This window comes from Canis lupus, chromosome 12 (assembly GCF_048164855.1).
Source record: "Canis lupus baileyi chromosome 12, mCanLup2.hap1, whole genome shotgun sequence".
NCBI lineage: Eukaryota > Metazoa > Chordata > Mammalia > Carnivora > Canidae > Canis > Canis lupus.
In genome coordinates, this window is record NC_132849.1 from 5,613,728 (window position 1) to 5,635,439 (window position 21,712).

Below are 21,712 nucleotides of genomic sequence, written 5' to 3' on the forward strand. Positions count from 1 at the left end.
AGCAAGGAAAACCACATGACATTCAGCACCGATGTCTGAAAATCATAGGAATCTTATATACAGCTCTTCACTGCATATATAATTTACCCATAAAGAACTTATTATTTTTTGAATGTGCCATTCCCTTTTTTTTTTTTTTTAAGTTCCTGTCTTTAACTATGCTGTTTCCTCTGTCCTGACTGCTCTTACTATGGAAATCAACTTATTTCTTAACGTCTAGCTCAAATGCTATCTTCTTGGGATACCTGAGTGGCTCAGTTGGTTAGGTGTCTGCCTTCAGCTTGGGTCGAGTCCCACATCAGGCTCCTTGCTTGGCAGGGAGCCTGCTTCTCCCTCTGCCTGCCCCTCTCCCTGCTTGTGTGTGTGCTCTCTTTCTCTGACAAATGAAAAAAAAATGCTATCTCTTCTGTGAAGCATTTCCTGATTACTTTGCCTGAATTAATCATTTCTATTTAGGGCACATTTTACTTAAGTTACATACATGAACACTTCTCACATTTTTGTGCCTGAAAACCTCTAACAACAGAAGATAATGAATTTATTATTATTATTATTTTTTAAAGTAGGCTCCACGCTCAGTGTGGGGCTTGAACTCCTGATCCTGAGATCAAGAGCTACATGCTCTACCAACTGAGCCAGCCAGGCACCCCTGAATTTAGTAGGTCTTGAGGGTATAGTCCAAATTGGTTTACCACCTTACAGCTTTCTTTGAGGTCCGATATGTTGTTTGAAAACTCCATAAAAATTTTATTTTTCATAAAAGGACCTTTTAAATTTTGGTGTAAACATATTTTAAGGTACTTCTCAGTTATTTAATTCTACCTCTGAACATCTCCTCAAATTATAAGAAAATCCAAAAGATATATCATTTATTTTGTGCCTTTTTGTGTCCCAGGATTAATTATATCCTGATTTGAGAAATACAGATTTTTTTGATCCCCAGTCACTGGACCATACAATCATTGAAGATAAGGACATCTTATTTTATTTATATTTATTTACTTTTTAAAAATATTATTTATTTATTCCTGAGAGAGAGAGAGAGAGAGAGAGAGAGGCAGAGACATGGGAAGAGGGAGGAGAAGCAGGCTCCATGCAGGGAGCCCAATGTGGGACTCGATACCAGGACTCTGGGATCACAGCCTGAGCCAAAGGCAGATGCTGAACTGCTGAGCCACCCAGGCACCCCATGTTTGTATTTTATTTTTTATTTTTTTAAAGTTTTTATTTATTCATGAGAGATACAGAGAGAGAGGCAGAGACACAGGCAGAGAGAGAGGCAGAGAGAGAGAGAGAAGCAGGCTCCATGCAGGGAACCTGACATGGGACTCGATCCTGGGCCAAAGGCAGGCGCCAAACCGCTGAGCCACCCAGGTGTCCCTCTTGTTTGTATTTTAGACTTTGACTTGCGTAGTATCTTTTTTTTTTTTTTTTTTCCAATTTATGATAGTCAAACAGAGAGAGAAGGAGAGAGGTAGAGACACAGGCAGAGGGAGAAGCAGGCTCCATGCACCAGGAGCCCGACGTGGGATTCGATCCCGGGTCTCCAGGATTGCGCCCTGGGCCAAAGGCAGGCGCCAAGCCGCTGCGCCACCCAGGGATCCCCTTGAGTAGTATCTTGTATAAAGCAGCGACTCAGTACATATTTTCCCTCTTGTTCCAAAACAATATAATCATAACATCTGTCAATATCTTTGACTCACATTTCTTCTTGCTGCTCTTAGATAGAAGCAATAATAGTAAACAGGACAACACTAGACTAAACAAAAAGCCAACTCAAATGTAGATGGACAGGTGAATGGAGAAGTAAACTGTGGTATATTCATGCAATAAAATGTTACCCAGCACTGAAAAATGAGTGAACAAAGGTTACATGGTACAATAAAGATGAATCTTAGAAGCAGTGTTCAATGAAAAAAGTATGATACCATTTTTTATAAAGCTCAAAAACAAGCAAGGCTAAATAGTGCATTGTTCAGAAATATATGGATCAGTGATAAAAATCTCTCACCAAAGGAAGAGAACTAAACACAAAATGTAGCATAGTGCTTACCTGTTGTAGGGAGGTAAGGGATAAAATTGGAGAGGAACAAACAGACCTCTGTTATTGGCAATTTTCTAGTCTTTGGGTTAGGGGAAGGATTCAAAGGTGTTCATTATATTATACTTTCTAATTTGTATGTTACCTATATTCATTTATAAATTTAAAAATTAATAAAAGTAAAATAAAAAAAATTATATTAAAATACAATAAAGGGGGAAAAAGCTGAATGGGTTTCTTTACTCTGGAGTTTCTCAGAATCTTTAACATACTAATGTGAATTGTGACTTTTCAAGAAAAGGATGCAGTACTTTCTAACTTTAGTCAGCTAGAGAACCTTTTTTTAAGGGACTATCTATCAGTACCTAACAAATACCAAGCCAAATACATTTTCTATAGGACAGACTTGGGAAACACTGAATTAAGACATAAAATATTTCCTTGATTATAACCAATTCCACTGAGGCTACTTTATCCTATAACACTTTCTTACAAACAGTATAACTGTCTATTAAAAAATGTAGCTACTTTCCCAATTCCCACCTTACCACTGGACACCTGACTTATGAAAACAAAATAAAACAAGAAGCAAAGCAAAAAAACAAATAAAAAGGAGCCCTCAGCATAGGATTACCCTCTTAGTCCATGGGACGAAAGATGGACTTCTCAGGGACAGAACTGCTTGTAATATCAGTTATACAGAGGTCTGAAAGGAAATTATCATCTGAAAACAAAGAGAGCTAGATATGTATTTTCTCAGCACTGAGAACATTCAAGACCATATAACTTGTTAGAGAGACCACAGCTACAGGAGTAGAATGGTGACCACAATAAAAAAATACAAGAAACAAAGCCCCAAATAACCTACCTGTAGCAAGCGTGGCTGCTGAAGACTCTGCAGGCTGATTAATTACAGAGATGCTGACTCTGGAAGCCTCAAAGGGGACATTTGAAGTGCGCACAAATGGAACTTGAGCTACTAAACATTTTTGTCCTCATAGACCACAAAGATCGTCTGGCATTGGTTACCTTCATTGTAAACTATATCACTGCCCCACTATATTCCTCCTTGGGATAATAATCTAATTCTGCTCTTGAATTATGTTGGTCATTTTCAAAACAAGTGACTTGTAAGTGTGGGTCATGACAGAGGTGGTGATGATGAATAATATCCAAGGTCCCTTTCACTTTATGTCCCCCAAATATAACAGCAGTAAATAGTAGCAGTGGCAGTAATAGAGTGTTTACCCTGTGCCAAATTCTCCTCCAAGCATTTTATATATGTTCTGTTATCCAGTCACCACAACAATGATATGAAAGAGCTATTATGACCTGTATTTTACAGTTGAGAAACTGAGGTACAAAAAGTTAAATGGTTTACGTGAAGTCATACAAGTGGACACATGGCAAAGGTGGGATTTAAAAAAGGTAGTCTGAAAAAAAATAAAAATAAAAATAAATAGAAAAGGTAGTCTGGCGCTGGAACCCAGGCTTTTAACTGCTATACTACACTGCCTTTTAAAAGACCAAAGAGGGCAGCTCGAGTGGCTCAGTGCTGCCTTCGGCCTGGGGCGTGGTCCTGGGGACCTGGGGTCGAGTACTGCATCGGGCTCCCTGCGTGGAGCCTGCTTCTCCCTCTGCCTGTGTCTCTGCCTGTCTCTCTCGGTCTCTCATGAATAAATAAATAAAATCTTAAAAAAAAATACCAAAGAGTATCATGTCATCTGTGAAGAGAGTGAAAGTTTGACTTCGCTGATACAGCAGCAATGTCCACAATAGCCAAACTATGGAAAGAGCCCAGATGTCCATTGACAAATAAATGGATAAAGATGTGGTATATAATGCATAATGGAATATTATTTAGCCGTCAAAAATATGGAATCTTATCATTTACAACTACATGGATGGAACTAGAGGGTATTATGCTAAGTGAAATGAGTTAATCAGAGAAAGATAATTATATGATTTCACTCATATGTGAAGTTAAGAAACAAGACAGAGGATCATAGGACAAGGGAGGGAAGAATAAAATCAGACAAAATCAGAGGGAGAAAAACCATATGAGACTCCTAACTCTAGGAAACAAACTGAAGGTTGCAAGAGGGAAGGTGGGTGGGGGGATGGGGTACTTGGGTGATGAGCATTAAGGAGGGCATGTGACGTGATAAACACTGGGTGTCATATGCAACTGATGAATTACTGAATTCTACCTCTGAAGCTAATAATACACTATGTGTTAATTAATTAAATTTAAATTTTAAAAAATATATTAAAAAAAAAGACCAAAGGGTACCAAAAGGTGATTTGTAAGTTACAGGTCCCACTCAAGCCCAGAGGTTCTCATGATAATCCTAGTGAATGAACAGCTGTCCTGATGGATATATCATTCAGTTGGGGAAGGTAATACAGTTTTGGTGGAGAAATGACAACTCAGGATTGTGCTGAGGATAACCAAATACTTTAGTACTTAATAATCCCAATGACATCAAATTGGTGACTTTTAAAAATCTGTAGAACATTTTAGTATTTTTTATCATGAGAAACAGAAATGTAGCTAATATAGGAAGTAAACAAGTCACTCTTACGTCACTCACAGAGTTATTTTGAATTTTTCCTTCCACTTTTAACCTTTTCTTGTTTAACCTAACAAAGCCTGAAATAAATATGCAAATATGTATTGAGTCTTACATATACACAAAAAGGCACATCCTATAAACCTGTAAGAGGTTGAGAACATTTTCCTAAAATGCAACCTTCTAGCTACAAGAAACAAACTATTTAACCAAGTTCATGCAAAGGAAAAAGGTGTCCTGGGGCCTGGGTGTGAACTGAAGGAACATGGGAAGGAGATGAGTACTGCTCTGTGACCAGACAATATCTACCTCTGACTTCTCTTGTCTCTGTGTCTATTTACTTGTCTCTCAGCTTCACACTGCTTCTTTCTTTTTTCTCTGCATTTGAATTGAAATAAAATTTTTTATTTGTGTTATCAACCTTTTCCATATACATTGATGATTTTTTAAGTTTTTAGGTTTATTTTTAAGAATCAGGAGCAGCTGACCTCAGTGTTGTAAGGGTATGGTGTAAAGGTTGAAACTGGTAAAACTTTTCTGGCTGGCAAATTAGTAATTCAGCATCTTAAAAATGTTTATTATCTGTAACTCTTGATCTTGGGTTGTGAGTTAAAGCCCCACATTGGGTTGAACCTACTTAAAAAAAAGATCTTTATGCTTTCTGAGGCAGTAATTTCATCTCAACATTGCTAGCAGTGCATGAATTTAAGATCACACAAATTTGAACTTGAATTCTAGCTTTGTACTTCCTTGCTTTATGACCTAAGACAAATTACTTCATTTTACTATGTTCCAGTTTCTTCATTTGAAAAATGGAATCACAATATTACCTCTTGGATCATGATTAAATGAGAAAATATATGTAATGAAGTCCAGACTGTCTGGCATATATAGTATATGCTCAATTATTATTATCCCAAGCGAGCAACTAGACAAGTATGTAAGGAAGATGTTTATTGCAGCACTATTTAGAAGAATGAAAAATTATAAACAATTAATACCAATTTTGTTAACCCCAAGATAGCTCCAGGAATACAGTAGGTGCTCAGTAAGTGTTGAATGAACAAAAAACTGAGAATTGGTTGAATAAATTGGGGCACAACTGGACAACAGAATGCTATGCAGTCACTAGAAAATGACATATATGAGTATTTTCTTTTTTTTTTTTTTTTTAAAGATTTTTATTTATTTATTTATTCAGAGAGAGAGAGGCACAGACACAGGCAGAGGAGAAGCAGGCTCCATGCAGGAAGCCCAATGCGGGACTCAATCCCAGGTCCCCAGGATCATACCCCGGGCTGCAGGTGGTGCTAAACTGCTGCACCACCGGGGCTGCCCTATATAAGTATTTTCATCGAAAGTACATAAAAAAAAAAAAAAAGAAAGTACATATATAGTATATTCCCTTTTATTTAAAAATATATGTGTACACATTAATAGCAAAAGGTCTAAAAGGCTATATATACATCAAGATGTTGACACTTCTCAAGGTGGGATGCTGGCAGTGTGGATATTTCTATTACCTTCTTTTTGCTCAGCTGTATTAAAATGCTTCCTACAAGTATTATGTATTGATTTTGCAATGAAAAGCTATTTTTAATTTTAAAAGCATATGTTCCAAATGCACAAATAAATTGGAGTCAAGAGACAGACCTACACTTGAATCTTGGGTTAAATCCAGTTCTTTAAAAAAAGCATCTTGTTAGAGTTATTCATTTATATGTCTATTTTCCCATTAAACATTTAAATCCTTACAAATATAGAACATGCCTTCATCTTTCTAGCACCTTGCACAAAACCTTACACATAATCAGCACTCAATAAATGCTCCTCAGTGACAGGTGATACACTCCATTATGGCTCTTTCAATGGTGGCTAACACTCTTGTCACAGCCGGAAAGTAAACTACCCCCAGCATCTCTACAGAGATGGTAATGATTCCAGCAATTTCAAAACCGATCCTGAAATGCCCATAAGTGAAAAAGAATGTCCTCTGGATTCCTCTTCCCTTGAAATGCAAATTCTGTTACAGGATCCTAATTTTTCTGTAAATAATTCAGAGATCAAACCAACTCGTGGTTACAGGAGAAGGCCTAAGTTTCTAGTGTTACTTGTTTAGGTAGAAATCTATAAAGTACCTGTTGATGATATGAATCAGCCTCTTCTCAGCTTCAAATTTATTTATAGAAATTCAAAATGCCAACTGTTTTCTAAGCCCTAAACTGTACTTTCTACAAAAAAACTGTATTCTCTATACTGTTACTGACTTTGTCTGGATTATAGTATTACCAACACTTAGGCATCATCTTAGGTAGTGATGAAACTAACAGCTGCAACTCGTTAATCAAGTTAACCATTTTTATTAATTAAAAGATTTATTTATTTATTTATTTATTTATTTATTTATTTATTTATGATAGACACAAAGGAGAGAGAGAGAGAGAGAGAGAGAGGCAGAGGGAGAAGCAGGCTTCATGCCAGGAGCCCGACGCGGGACTCAATCCCGGGACTCCAGGATCGCGCCCTGGGCCAAAGGCAGGTGCCAAACCGCTGAGCCACCCAGGGATCCCCACCATTTTTATTTAAAGGGCAACACTGTCTTAAATCTCATTCTTAATTACATTTGGATGACAAAAATCTTAAAACAACACTATGTGATTCCTCACTTTTGTACTATTTTCCCCCCTCCTTTGGTTTACAATATTTCTTAGTAGGCAGAAAGCTTCATATATTGTCCATTTGGTAAAAACAAATTTTGCCTACCTTATAAGTGACATTTACAAGCGAGAGATTAAAATAATCATAGCTAGATAAATCTTCTTAAAATATTTCAACTGAGTGCTTAGGTGTCCAGACTGGAAACAGATTATCTGAGTTCAAGTCCAGCTTTGCCACTTATTAGCTCTATGATTTTGGACAAGATTTTCACTTTCCTAAAACCTATATCTCCTTTGTTGTGTTATGAGAATGAAACAAAACTGAATGGGTAAGGCGGTACAATCCAACAGAAACGTAAAGCAAATTACAAATGTGAGCTGCTGTGCAATTCTAAATGTTTTAAACTATATTAGAAAGGTAAAAAGAAAGCTAAATTTATTTTTAGCATATTTGACTTAACCCATATAGCCAAAAGATTACCAATTTCAAAAAATTATTATTATTATTTTTAATAAAGAGAGAATTTTTTAAATTTTTTTAAATTTTTATTTATTTATTTATTTATGATAGTCACAGAGAGAGAGAGAGAGAGGCAGAGACACAGGCAGAGGGAGAAGCAGGCTCCATGCACCGGGAGCCCGATGTGGGATTCGATCCCGGGTCTCCAGGATCGCGCCCTGGGCCAAAGGCAGGCGCCAAACCACTGCGCCACCCAGGGATCCCTCAAAAAATTATTAATGAGATATTTTATACTTCCTTTTTTGGTAGTAAATTTTTGCAATTTGATATATATTTTATACTTGTAGCATACCTCAAATTAGACTAGCTGCATTTCAGGTGCTCAATAGCTACATGTGACTAATAGCTACCTTATTGGATAGCACAGGTAAAATGTGTTAAAACAGTATCTAGCACACACACACACACATATATATATAATATGTGCTAAATAAATTTTAGTTCTGAGTATCATCATGACATCCTTTTTAGAGGAATTGTTCAGTGTCTCTCCAAGTATGTGACTCATAACACTAGTTAATATCAGGTAGTTCTAGAGCAATGGCATTAAAAACACTGAATTACATAGTAAGAAAACTATTCCTTTGTGCTTTTTCATCTTTCACTATAGCAAGGAAAAGTGTGTTTGATACTACAGTACTTTGTTTTTTTAATTTTTAATTTCTTATTGATATATAATTTATGGATGATAAAGTGTACCAATTTCAAGGGCATTGTGTGATGATTTTAACAAATGTATACAGTTATGTAACCATTTCCTTAATCAAGATATAGAACATTTCCATCACCGAAGCCAGGGCTTCTAAAAAAAATCAGGAAACTAGCATACTACTCAACAACCGTGAGAGCCCTGAAGTCAACCCCACATCTTTGAACATGTAAAGTCAAATTGCTTTCCAGGAAAGTTATACTATTTATACTTCTAGTAGTAATATTTGAGACTGACCACTGCACTTTTCTCTTAAGGAAATAATCAGAGATGCAATAAGGGTTTATCAATATACAAGATGTTTATCGACATATCAAACAAAAACTGTAAATTAAATGTCTAATAGTAATAAAGACACATTCTTTTTTTTTTTTTTTTTTTTAGAGAGAGAGAGAGAGAAAGCACAAGTGCATGTGAGTGAGTGGTGGGGGAGAGGCAGAGAGAGAGAGAGAGAGAGACAGAATCCTAAGCAGGATCCATGCCCAGTGTGGAGCCTGACATGGGGCTTGATCTCCTTACCCTGAGATCATGACCTGAGCCAAGATCAAAAGTTGGACACTTAACCAACTGAGCCATCCTCAGCATCCCTAAAGACATATTCTTAGGGACGCCTGGGTGGCTCAGTGGTTGAGTGTCTGCCTTTGGCTCAGGGAGTGATCTTGGAGACCCAGGTTGGAGTCCCATGTCGGGCTCCCTGCATGGAGCCTGCTTCTCCCTCTGCCTGTGTCTCTGCCTCTCTCTCTCTCTGTGTCTCTCATGAATAAATAAATAAAGTCTTAAAAAAAAAAAGACACATTCTTAAAATTAAAATTATATAGCCTGTGAGATTATTATAAATCATTTTTTTAAAAGATTTTAAAAGCCCCCACCAGGGCTGCCCTTAAATCATTTTTAATAACATGGGAAAGTGTTCTCAATATAATTAAAAGTAAGAAAACAAGTAGAAAACTATATAGACAATATGATCCTAATTATGTGAAAAACAAAATAAAACTTGTGGTGCCGTCTTTGCTAGCTAAAGAGAAAATAACTGAAAAATGGGACCATTATTTTGCAGGCATAGAGCTAGTGAGAATTTAATTGAACCCAATACTATTACAGAGAACCTACTATGTATAATCATTATTACTGCTTTGAAAGGGAATCTGGCAGTAAGAAGATTGTTGATCTGCGGTCACCTTCTAGCAGGGTACTCTTTCTCCTTGTCAAAATTCTTAAGTATGAAACTGATAGCACTAGGGACTAAAGTCCTCTCTTTGCCTAAGTTTAGGTGGGATTCAGGCAGTGGCAGCCCTTTTGGCTAATACATCTACCTAGCTTCCCTCTTCCCTTCCACTTCTATCCTGAATTCTGAGAAGACAGAGGGAGTTCTTCTATTGGGAGAACAATTTCATCCATATGGATCTGGTTCTTGGCCTCTCAGCTCAAACAGCTAACTTAAAGTGTCAATTGCGGCCAGCAGGGACTAGAACTCTTTAATATTGATTGACCTGTGAAGTGATAAGGCAAGCCAGCTCAAATCCCTAACCAAGATGCTCATTTATTTGCAAGATAGGATCATGTCCATCAGAAACACAACTAGAACAGCAGATCAGTCTATTGTAGGTGAATAAACAATGGGTATCGTTCATTTAAATACACCTAGGAATTTTCATTTTTATAATAACATATTTATTTTGAACATTTAAGAGAAATAATACTTCTTTTAAGCATATTAGTTTTGATAACCAGAGTGATCCTAATAAAATATAAGTCATATGTCACAATTTTGCTCAAAAATCTACAATAAACACAAAAACTTGTACATAAATGTTCATAGGAGCATTACTTATAACAGCCAAAAGGTGGAAACAGCTCAAATGCCCATCACTGGAAATGGATAAACAAAATATGATGTATACATACAATGAAATATATTCAGTGTTAAAAAGGAATGAAGTATGGATATAGGTTACAACATGGATGAACCTGGAAAAAATTATACTAAGTAAAAGGAACCACTCACAAAAGACTATATATTATATGGTTCCATTTACATAAAGAATTCAGAACAGGGAACTCTATAGAAACAGGAAATAGATTAGTGGTTGCTTAGACCTGGCAGAAGGGAAATTCTTTCTGAGCTGTTGAAAATATTCTAAAACTGACTGTGGTAATGTTTGCACATATCTGCAAACATACCCCAAACCACTGAATTGTACACTTTAAAGGAATGAATTGTATATAACATAAGTTATATTTTCAATAAAACTGCTAAAAAAAACCCCCACCACCCTACACTGCTCTCTAACTCATAGTGAAAACCAGACCTTGTGGGATGCCTGGGTGGCACAGTAGTGGAGTGTATGCCTCAGGCTCAGGGCGTGATCTTGGAGTCCCAGGACGGAGTCCCACATTGGGCTCCCTGCATGGAGCCTGCTTCTCCCTCTGCCTGTGTCTCTGCCTCTCTCTCTGTGTCTCTCATGAATAAATGAATGAAAAATAAATCTTAAAAAAAACCCAAACAGTCCTTGCAACAGTCGACAAGGCCTCCCACCGTGAGGCCCCCCCCAATATCTCTCTGATTGCATCTCCTCCTTTTCCCAGCCTCTCCAGTCTCCCAGCCTTTCCCAGCCTCCTTCTTGGTCTCCACACTACATGATTGTGTGTGCCTCTGCTGTGCCTGGGACGGTCTTCTCTCCATCTAGTTGGTTCACGTCCTCACCTCCCTTCAAGTCTTTCCTCAAATATCTGAGTTAGGTCTTTCCTGCCTTCATACTGAGTAGTGTAACTTATCCCCACAACCCCACTCAGTACCAATTTCCCTTTGCCTTGTGCTGCTTTTTTCTTCCATAGTATTTATTACCTTTCGAATTACTATAAAGTTTACTTATTTTTTAAGTTTATTGTTTATTTTCATCTCCCTCTGAATTAAAATGTAAGCTTCATGAGGGTTAGGATCTTTGTTTTATTCATGGAGGTATCCCATGGTCAATAAATATTTGCTAAGTGAATGAACTATTAACTTTATGTTGTTCTCATGTGTTCAAATATATTTATTTATGTATTCCAGAATTCGTAACTTGGTCAATATGATTTCTGACTCTTCAACTTAGATGTTGATGAAAATATCTGTCGTATGATAGAATAACTCACATCATATATAATTCCTAGAAGTTGAAATTTGATGTATCCCTCTCCCTTTCCCTGCAATTGAGGGCCAGTATGACTAATGAAACAAATGAAGAAGGAAGTGGGGTGGGGGGAATAATTCCATAAGAAGGGCAAACATTAAGACAGGAGACTACAGCATCCACACTGCAAACTTGCATGGACCCCACAGACATAACAGACTAACCACTTAGGGCCGGCACCGGCATGTGTTCAGATCCCTGCTAAATCCACTACCCAGGGCAGCCCAGGTGGCTCAGCACTGCCTTCAGCCCAGGGCCTGATCCTGGGGTCCTGGGATCGAGTCCAACATCAGGCTTCCTGCATGGAGCCTGCTTCTCCCTCTGCCTGTGTCTCTGCCCCTCTCTTTCTCTCTCTGTGTCTCTCATGAATAAATAAATAAAATCTTAAAAAAAAAATCCACTACCTAGATCCTTTATCAGGTCAGATTCCCGGCCATCAAAAAAGCATTACAATTATGCCTTTAAAGAGGTCTCTGTGACTGGTTAATATCTTTTTCATTTTTCTGTTTCATTATGTACAAAAGGAAAAGGGAAGGCAATACAAAATTCGTATTAAACTTCATATGGCTTTGGAGAGAAGAAAATATTGGCTGTCTCTTTATCCAGAAGGCAATTTTATTAAGAATGTTGGGACACCTGGGTGGTTAAGCGTCTACCTTTAGCCCAGGGTGTGATCCTGGAGTCCCAGGATTGAGTCTCACATTGGGCTCCCTGCATGGAGCCTGCTTCTCCCTCGGCCTATGTCTCTGCTTCCCTCTTTCTCTCTCTGTCTCTCTCATGAATAAATAAATAAAATCTTAAAAAAAAAAAAAAAAAAGGAATGCTGCTAAGGAGGTAATTAGCTTCTGCAAAATTCCTTGGTGTCTTTGCAGTATATACATGCCTTCTATTTTTTTTTTAATTTTTTAAAGATTTTTATTTTTATTTATTTATTTTTTTTATTTTTTAAAGATTTTATTTATTTATTCATTAGAGACACAGAGAGAGAGGCAGAGACACAGGCAGAGGGAGAAGCAGGCTCCATGCAGGGAACCCGATGTGGGACTGGATCCCAGGTCTCCAGGATCACGCCCTGGGCTGAAGGCAGCGCTAAACCGCTGAGCCACCCAGGGTTGCCGGACATGCCTTCTATTTTAAAAAGTGTTTAAATCAGGGATCCCTGGGTGGCGCAGCGGTTTGGCGCCTGCCTTTGGCCCAGGGCGCGATCCTGGAGACCCGGGATCGAGTCCCACGTCGGGCTCCCAGTGCATGGAGCCTGCTTCTCCCTCTGCCTGTGTCTCTGCCTCTCTCTCTCTCTCTGTAACTATCATAAATAAATAAAAAAATTAAAAAAAAAAATTAAAAAAAAAAGTGTTTAAATCTAAACAAAGATAATTACTATTACACCTACTCAGAGCAGGCCCTATAGAAACAAATTATATAGCTACAGAAGGCCTATAGAACTTTGCTTCATTGTAATCAATACTGGAATCACTGAAAAAATTATCACAAAGAACTGTTTTGTTTATTTATTTACTTATTTATGATTTTATTTATTCACAAAAGACAGAGAGAGAGAGAGAGAGAGGCAGAGACATAGGCAGAGGAGAAGCAGGCGCCCGATGTGGGACTCAATCCCACGACCCTGGGATCACGCCCTTAGCCAAAGGCAGACACTCAACTGCTGAGCCACCCAGGTGTCCCCCAAAAGAACTGTTTTAAAGAAAGAAGATACTCATATACTACATTAACAAAATGAAAGGTAAAAATTGTATGATCAATTACCTTGCTAGATGCAGAAAAAGCATTTGACAAAATTCAACAACAATTTTGGGTAAAAAGTCTCAGTAAAGTAGGTACACAGGAAATGTACTTCAACATAATAAAGGTCACTGTAACAAGCTCACACCTAACATCACAATCAATGGTAAAAAGCTGAAAACTTTTCCTCTAAGCTCAGGAACAAGACAAGTATGTCCACTTTCACCACTTTTATTCAACATAGTATTAGAAGTCTCAGCCAGAACAACTAAGCAAGAAAAAAAATTAAAGGTTTTCAAATTGGGAAAGTCAAAAGTAAAACCGTCACTATTTGCAGATGACATGATATTATATATAGAAAACCCTAAAGACTTCACCAAAAAAATATTAGGATAAATGAATTCAGTAAAGTTGCAAGATACAAAATCAATATACAGAAATCTATTGCATATGTATACATAATAATGATAATGATAATGAACTAATAATGAACTATCAGAAAGAGAAATTGAGAAAATAATCCCATTTACAATTGTATCAAAAAGAATAAAATACCTAGGAATAAATTTAACAAAGGAAGGGAAAAGACCTATATGCTCAAAACTATAGGATAATGATGAGAGAAAATAAAGACACAAATAGATGGAAAGATAGTCCATGCTCATGTATTAGAAGAATTAGTATTGTTAAAATATCAATACTACTTGAAGAAACTTATAGATTCAGTGAGATCCCTATCAAAACTCCAATGGTGGGACGCCTGGGTGGCTCAGTGGTTGAGCATCTGCCTTTGGCTCAGGTAGTGATCCTGAGGTCCTGAGATTGAGTCCCCTGTCAGGCTCCTCATAGGGAGCCTGCTTCTCCCTCTGCCTATGTCTCTGCCTCGTTCTCTGTCTCTCATGAATAAATAAATAAAATCTTAAATTAAAAAAAAAGAACTACTACAATTCAATAGAAAAAAAAAAACCAAACAATCTGATTAAAAACGAGCAGAGGATTTGAATAGACATGTTTCTAAAGAAGACATACAGGAAGCCAATAGGTAATTGAAAAGATTTTCCACATCAGTAGTCATCAGGGAAATGCAAATCAAAACCAGGATGAGCTATTACCCCATACCTGTTAGAATGACAATTATCAAAAAGACAAGAAATAACAAGTGTTGGCAAGGATGTGGAGAAAAGGGAATTTGTGTGCACTGTTGAGGAAATGTAAATTGGTGCAGTGACTATGGAAAAAAGTATGGAGGTTCTTCAAAAAAATTTGAAATAGAACTCCCACAGGAGGCAGCCCTGGTGGCGCAGCGGTTTAGCGCCTCCTGCAGCCCAGGGCGTGATCCTGGGGTCCCAGTATCGAGTCCCACATCAGGCTCCCTGCATGGAGCCTGCTTCTCCCTCTGTCTGTGTCTCTGCCTCTCTCTCTGTCCCTATGAATAAATAAATAAAATTCTTAAAAAAAAAAATTCTCTCTTAAAAAAAAAAAAAAAAGAACTCCCACAGGATCCAGCAATTTGACTTCTAGGTATTTACCCAAAGAAAATAAAAACACTAGTTCAAAAAGATATACACACCCCCATGTTCATTAAGAATTACTTTCACTACCAAGATAAGGAAACAACTGAAGAGTCCATCAACAGATGGACGGATAAAGAAAATGTGATGCATATGGACGGATAAAGAAAATGTGATGCATATACATACAATGAAATAATAGCCATAAAAAGGATGGAATCTTGCCATTTGTAAAGACACAGATGGACCTTGAGGGCATTGTGTTCAGTGAAATAAATCAGAGAAAAAGACAAATATTGTATGATCTCACTTATACGTGGACTCTAAAACAAAGCAAAACAAAATAAAATCAAAACAAGCTCACAGATACAGATAACAGATTGGTACTTGCCAGAGGCAGTGGGTGAAGGGGTGGGTGAAATGGGTGAAGGGAGTTGAAAAGTGCAAACTTCTATTAATGAAATAAATAAATCATGGAGATATAATGTAAAGTCTGGCAACTATAGTTAATAACACTGCATTGTATATTTGAAAGTTGCTAAGAGAGCCTTGAAGGTTCTTATCACAAGAAAAAAATTTTGTACCATATGTGATGATAGATGTTAATTACTTATCATGGTGATCATTTTGCAATATATACAAATATCAAACTATTATGCTGTATACCTGAAACTAATATATCAATTATATCTCAATTAAAAAAAAGGTACTTAAGGAAAAGAGCAGCTTAAATCATTATTTTGTTTTTTAAAATATTTTATTTATTTATTTGACAGAGAGTATGCGAGACAGCACAAGCAGGGGGAACTGCAGAGGGAGAGGGAGAGGCAGGCTCCCCACGGAGCAGGGAGCCCAACTCAGGGCTCAATCTGAGGATTCTGGGATCATGACCTGAGCCTAAGACAGACACGAGGCTGACTGAGCCACGCAGGTGCCCCAAGAAATCTGTAACTTGCTGTGATCAATTAATTGTAAATACCACTGCACTTGGACCAGCCTTAAATTATAACTTTGAATGGCAAGTTGAATTTCAGATTCAACTACTGTATATCTCCTTTTAAAATCTAACGGACAAAAAAAAAAAAAAAAATCTAACGGACATATATCTTCAGATACTTTTTGGCTTATGATGAAGCTTACACAGAGCACATTCTCTCAACAAAAATTAATTTCTGGAAATATATAAGGGAGAGAGGAAAGAATTGATTTCTGTCCTTTATTTTTTGCCTACAACTAAGATTTTTATTTTATTTTTTTAAAAGATTTTGTTTTAATACACAGTAATAGTGATGTATTTTTTTATTAAAAAAATTTTTTAAAAAATATTTATTTATTTATGATAGACATAGAGAGAGAGAGGCAGAGACACAGGCAGAGGGAGAAGTTGGCTCCATGCCGGGAGCCCGACGCAGGACCTGATCCCGGGACTCCAGCATCGCGCCCTGGGCCAAAGGCAGGCGCTAAACCACTGAGCCACCCAGGGATCCCCTATTAAAAAAATTTTTAAGTAAACTCTATGCCCAACGTGGGGCTCAGACTTATGATCTCGAGATCAAGAATTGCATTCTCTATCAATTGAGCCAACCAGGCACTCCCAATCTTGATGTATTTTAGAAATAGAAGGTAACTTAGGATGAAGGTTACTAAAATTGCTACATCAGAGGTAAGGGTACATGTAATTTTTCTAGGATGCAAGAGACCAATTTTGACCTATCTACCATTACACTAAGTATCTTGCCCAAAATCATAACAAGTAAGTGGTGGTACTGGGATCTGACTGCAAAATAAACCTGTAGTGATCTCGAGTTTTACTTAAGAGATCAGGGAACTCAAGTGGCCTGCATCTCAGAAATATCCTGCAACATACATTTCCCACTCCAGAGGGACAGTAGTTTCTATATCAGCACATCATACTCCCAGCTATGAGACGTGATTTCTTTTCCTGTTTATTGGGAAATCCAATATTCCTACTAAACCATATTGTTGTGGGGGCAGCCCATATCTCATTTTACATGATTCCAAGTACAAAAGGAGGGCACTCATCGCTCGTATCTAAAAGTATACTGTTTTCTGATCACCAATCTCTCAAAAGAATACTTCTGCGCTATAGAGCTCTTGGGATCAATGCTGTGTGTTACTTATTCCTTTGGACTTTTCCTTAAGAAACAACCCACATATTACATAAGGAATTGTACAATAAACCCCTTGCACAAAAATTAAACCCTAACAACTCAGAGAAACAAATTATTAAACTTTCTCTCTCCCGAATCAAGGTTATTTGCTAGCTCACAGTAGCCCCACTAAATCCAGTTATAAAACTAATTTAAAAAAATCTTTTTACTTAGAGTCTAAAATTTCAAAATACATTGAGTTGTGAACTTACTCAATATGATAGTAATACCCAAGGTAGCCTACATTCATCATGAAAATGGTGCCCTTCCATTAGAAGTTGAAGCTAAGTTGCTTTCGATTACTTAAGCCTTTACAACAACTTGATTCTTTTTTTTTTTTTTTAATTTTTTTTAAATGTTTATTTATTTATGATAGTCACAGAGAGAGAAAGAGAGAGAGGCAGAGACACAGGCAGAGGGAAAAGCAGGCTCCATGCACCGGGAGCCCGACGTGGGATTTGATCCCGGGTCTCTAGGATCGCGCCCTGGGCCAAAGGCAGGCGCCAAACCCCTGCGCCACCCAGGGATCCCCAACTTGATTCTGAAATACAAATTGCACTATTTTTTTTACTGATAGTGATACATTTCACTATTATTTACTGGAGGTTATATCTTTATAAAAATAAATGATAAACACCCGATTTTGGATCATTTATGTATTGCAAACATTAACTAAAGTTTTTCCAGGGTGACAATTACCATAGTAGCTCCCTCCTTCTTAAAAAGTTTCATCAAAAAAGAAAAAAAAGTTTCATTGTTAGGGCCAGTGAACAATCCTGTCCAAGATTTTATCAAAACCTCTATTGCTAAGGCTATCAGTTCAAACATAATTCGATGTACTGCTTAGCATACTGTTAGGTCAGACAAAGAAATACCAAAGCTGGCTAGTTGGAAGAATCTAGTCTAAAGCTTTTGCTTTGCCTCACTTTCTTCCTTTTACACAAAAGATTATTTAATTGCTCAGGAACTGGAAAGTGTTTTAGAGTATAGAATTAATGTGATCAAAGAAAAATGAAGGATCTGAAAATGTGAGGATAGAAGAAATTAATAAAAACAGGCAAACTTAAAAAAGCAAAACGAAATTACAAGCATAAAAATATAACTTTTGAAGTTAAAAACTGAATGGGAAAATTAACAGAGATGGAGACAGAACTATTAAACTGGAATACTGATCTGAAAAAATTACACAGAAGGCAGCATAGAGAGATATGGATGGATAATATAAATGAGAGATTAAGAGACACAAAGAATAGATGGAGGCGTAACGTATATCTTTATAGGAGTTCCAGAAGGAGAGAACACAGGAAATAGAAAAGCAGCAATGTTCAAAGAAATAATGACTGGAAAATTTCCAGTAATTATGCCAAACATGAATTTTCATACCAAGTAGCATAAATAAAAATAAATGCACATTTATATACATAATACTAAAACCAGAACACCAAAGACAAAAAGATAATCTTAAAAAGAATTAGAGGGATCCCTGGGTGGCTCAGCGGTTTAGTGCCTGCCTTCGGTCCAGGGCATGATCCTGAAGACCAGGATGGAGTCCCATGTCGGGCTCCCTGCATGAAGCCTGCTTCTCCCTCTGCCTGTGTCTCTGCCTCTCTCTCTCTGTGTCTTTCATGAATAAATAAGTAAATAAATCTTTTTAAAAAAAAAAGAATTAGAGAAGAATATATTGCCTATAACCCAAAAAAACAATTATCTTGAAAGTAGACTTCCTAACAGCAACAATTAAAAGTAGTATTCCATTGTCTTCTGACCTTTAAGTGCTAAGAATAAATTATCAACCTGGATTTCTAGATTTATAAACTAAGATATTTTTATTTTATTTTTAAAAAATATTTTATTTATTTATTCATGAGAGACACACACAGAGAGAGAGGCAGAGACACAGGCAGAGGGAGAAGCAGACTCCATGCAGGGAGCCTGATGTGGGACTTGATCCCGGGACTCTAGGATCACACCCTGGGCTGAAGGCAGGCGCTAAACCGCTGAGACACCCAGGGATCCCCTAAGATATTTTTAGGAAAAAAAAAAAAAATCAAGTAGCTGTAAGAACTATTAAAGGATGTTTTTAGTAAGAAGATTGGATCAGAAAGAAGGGCCAGGGTGAAAAAGTAGGAGGGAGGGGAAAAGGCAAATAAATGGGTAAATCTAAACAAATAATGATAATTGAAAATAATGATGATGACTAATTTGGAGATTATAAAAACAAAATGGAACCAAAATGCTGGACAATAATAACTTGTCAGTTGGGAGGAAGCTGATTACAGATCCTTCACAGGATCCTTCCAAGATCCCTTTATTATTTATGAGAAAGGCAGAAATAGATTACTTTTAACCTGTTTCTTCATTCTTCTAACAAGTATCTTTTAAGGGCAGGTAAAACTAATCTATAGTGACAAAAGTCATAATAGTGATTACTCTGTGGGAATTGTGACAAGGAGGAGACATGTGGCAAAAGGGAGACTTCTGGAGGTGCTGGTAACATTCTACTACTTGGTTTGGGTGGTGGTTACATAGTTATATATTTATTTTGTCATATTTCATTGAGCAGTCTGCTTATCATTTGTATGCTTCTCTGTATGTAATAAAATATGTACGTATATGCAGTATTTCTATAAATTGTAAAAGGAAACTACCACACAGTTTACAATAAAATAAAATTTTGATAGATGGTAAAGCTATAACTTTATTTAAATGCAAGTCCTAAATATCATGGGACAAAGAGAGGTTAGTATTTATATAATTTTGGCTGGGAAAGAACTAAGCATGACACCAAAGCAGAAATCACTGGTAATTTTGACCACAGAAAAGTAAAAAGTGAAATATAATAAAACTTTTATACAATAAAATACTGTGAATAATATAAAACAAAAATATCAAACAAGGAAAAAAGATTTGTAAAACTATGTAACAAATGGTCAATATCCTTAATTATGTAGGTAATAAATAAAAATTATTGGGAAAAAAAGGGAATACTCCAATTGCAAAATGGACAAAGAATATGAACTGGCAAATCAAAAGCAAATACGTAAATATATAAAATATAAATTCCAGTAAGCCCTGGAAACTGACAAAGACATTAACTAATTTGCCTAAATTGATAAATAGTAAGAGAAAAAGTCAGGATTCAAACCCAGGTAATCTTTTTTAATTAATATTTGTTTAATGAATGAATGATTACATTTTTAACACTAAAAGATGTTTATGTTTAATCAAAGACTACAAAATTCAGGTCAAAAACAGAATGTACAAGAAAGAGATTCCTTTCTGTCGATACATTCACATACGTGTTTATACACTTAGGAAAAAAGGTCTGAAAAGATCAAAGTGTAACAATGATGAGATTAGGGGAGCTCTTTTTCTCTTTATATTTTCTGAATTAAAAGAATTTCAGAGGGATGCCTGGGTGGCTCAGTGGCTGAGCATTTGCCTTTGGCTCAGGGCGTGATCCCAGGTCCAGGATGAGTCCCACATCAGGCTCCCCACAGAGAGCCTGCTTCTCCCTCTGCCTGTGTCTCTGCCTCTCTCTCTGTGCCCCTCGTGAATAAATAAATAAAATCTTAAACAAAAAAAGAATTTCAGAATAAATGTGTATTACTTCCATAATAAAAGGGAAAAGTTATGTTAAAAAGCCTAATAATAGGGGCGCCTGGGTGGCTCAGTCGGTTAAGTATCTGCCTTCAGCTCAGATCATGATCCTGGCATCGGAGGATGGAACCCAGAGTGGGGCTCCCTTCTCCATGGGGAGTCTGCCTCTCCCACCCCTTTGCCCCTACCCATGCACCTCTGCTTGTGTGCTCTTAAATGAATAAATCTTAAAAAAAAAGCCAAATAATAATAAAAAAGGAAAACGTACACAAATACCTCTAATGACTCCCAATGTATCCATGTGTACATGGCTCAGTATGGATCTCAGGGTCTCTAATCATTAAATTCAACTATCATGCCACACTTCTCCAGTCTCCTTCTCCTGTGTTCCCTACCCTTAGTTTCCAAATTAATCTTCCCAAAATACTGTGACCCTTTTGTAATTTTACTGCTTAAATAACTTCCAATGATTCTTCATATTCTACACTAGAAAGTAAAAATTCCTCAGCCTGGAATTCAAGGCCTTTCACAATGATGGCATTCAGTCAACTTTCTCACTTATTATTGCACATTCCAACTGGGTGACTATTTGCTGTTCTTTTTCTATGCTCGTTGCCTACAGCCTCAGTAATTTGTTCATGTGGTTAAGTCTGCCAATATGTGCTCTCCCTCCTTATGTCCATTTTCTGCCCAAGGTTCAGAATATGCACTATCTTCTCCATGAAACATCTACTAATTTTTCTTAGTCACTAATAATCCATGGCTCTATGGTCTGTCTCTTCAGGTACTTATTTTGTTATTTTTTATGTTCTATCTTTCCTTTTTTTTTTTTTTTAAGATTTTATTTATTTATTCATGAGAGACGGGGCGGGGGGAACGGGGGCAGAGACACAGGCAGAGAAGCAGGCTCCATGTAGGGAGCCTGATGTGGGACTCGATTCCAGGACTCCAGGATGATGCCCACGGCCGAAGGCAGGCACTAAACCCTCAAGCCACCCAGGGATCCCTGTTCTATCT

General features: G+C 37.1%; 1 protein-coding gene across 4 annotated transcripts in view; it reads right to left on the reverse strand.

Annotated features, from left to right (window-relative positions):
* VPS45 (vacuolar protein sorting 45 homolog) overlaps window positions 1–21,712 on the reverse strand; it is a 74,405-nt gene that overhangs the window by 11,925 nt on the left and 40,768 nt on the right. The window contains exon 15 of one of the 4 annotated variants that reach the window (XM_072769343.1): window positions 20,249–20,666. The exons of the other annotated variants lie outside the window; for them this stretch is intronic. Within the exon in view, the coding sequence (XP_072625444.1) occupies window positions 20,519–20,666 (148 nt within the window). The 3' untranslated portion in view covers window positions 20,249–20,518. Of the gene's footprint in view, window positions 1–20,248; window positions 20,667–21,712 lie in introns of those variants that run through there. 4 annotated transcript variants of the gene reach the window in all.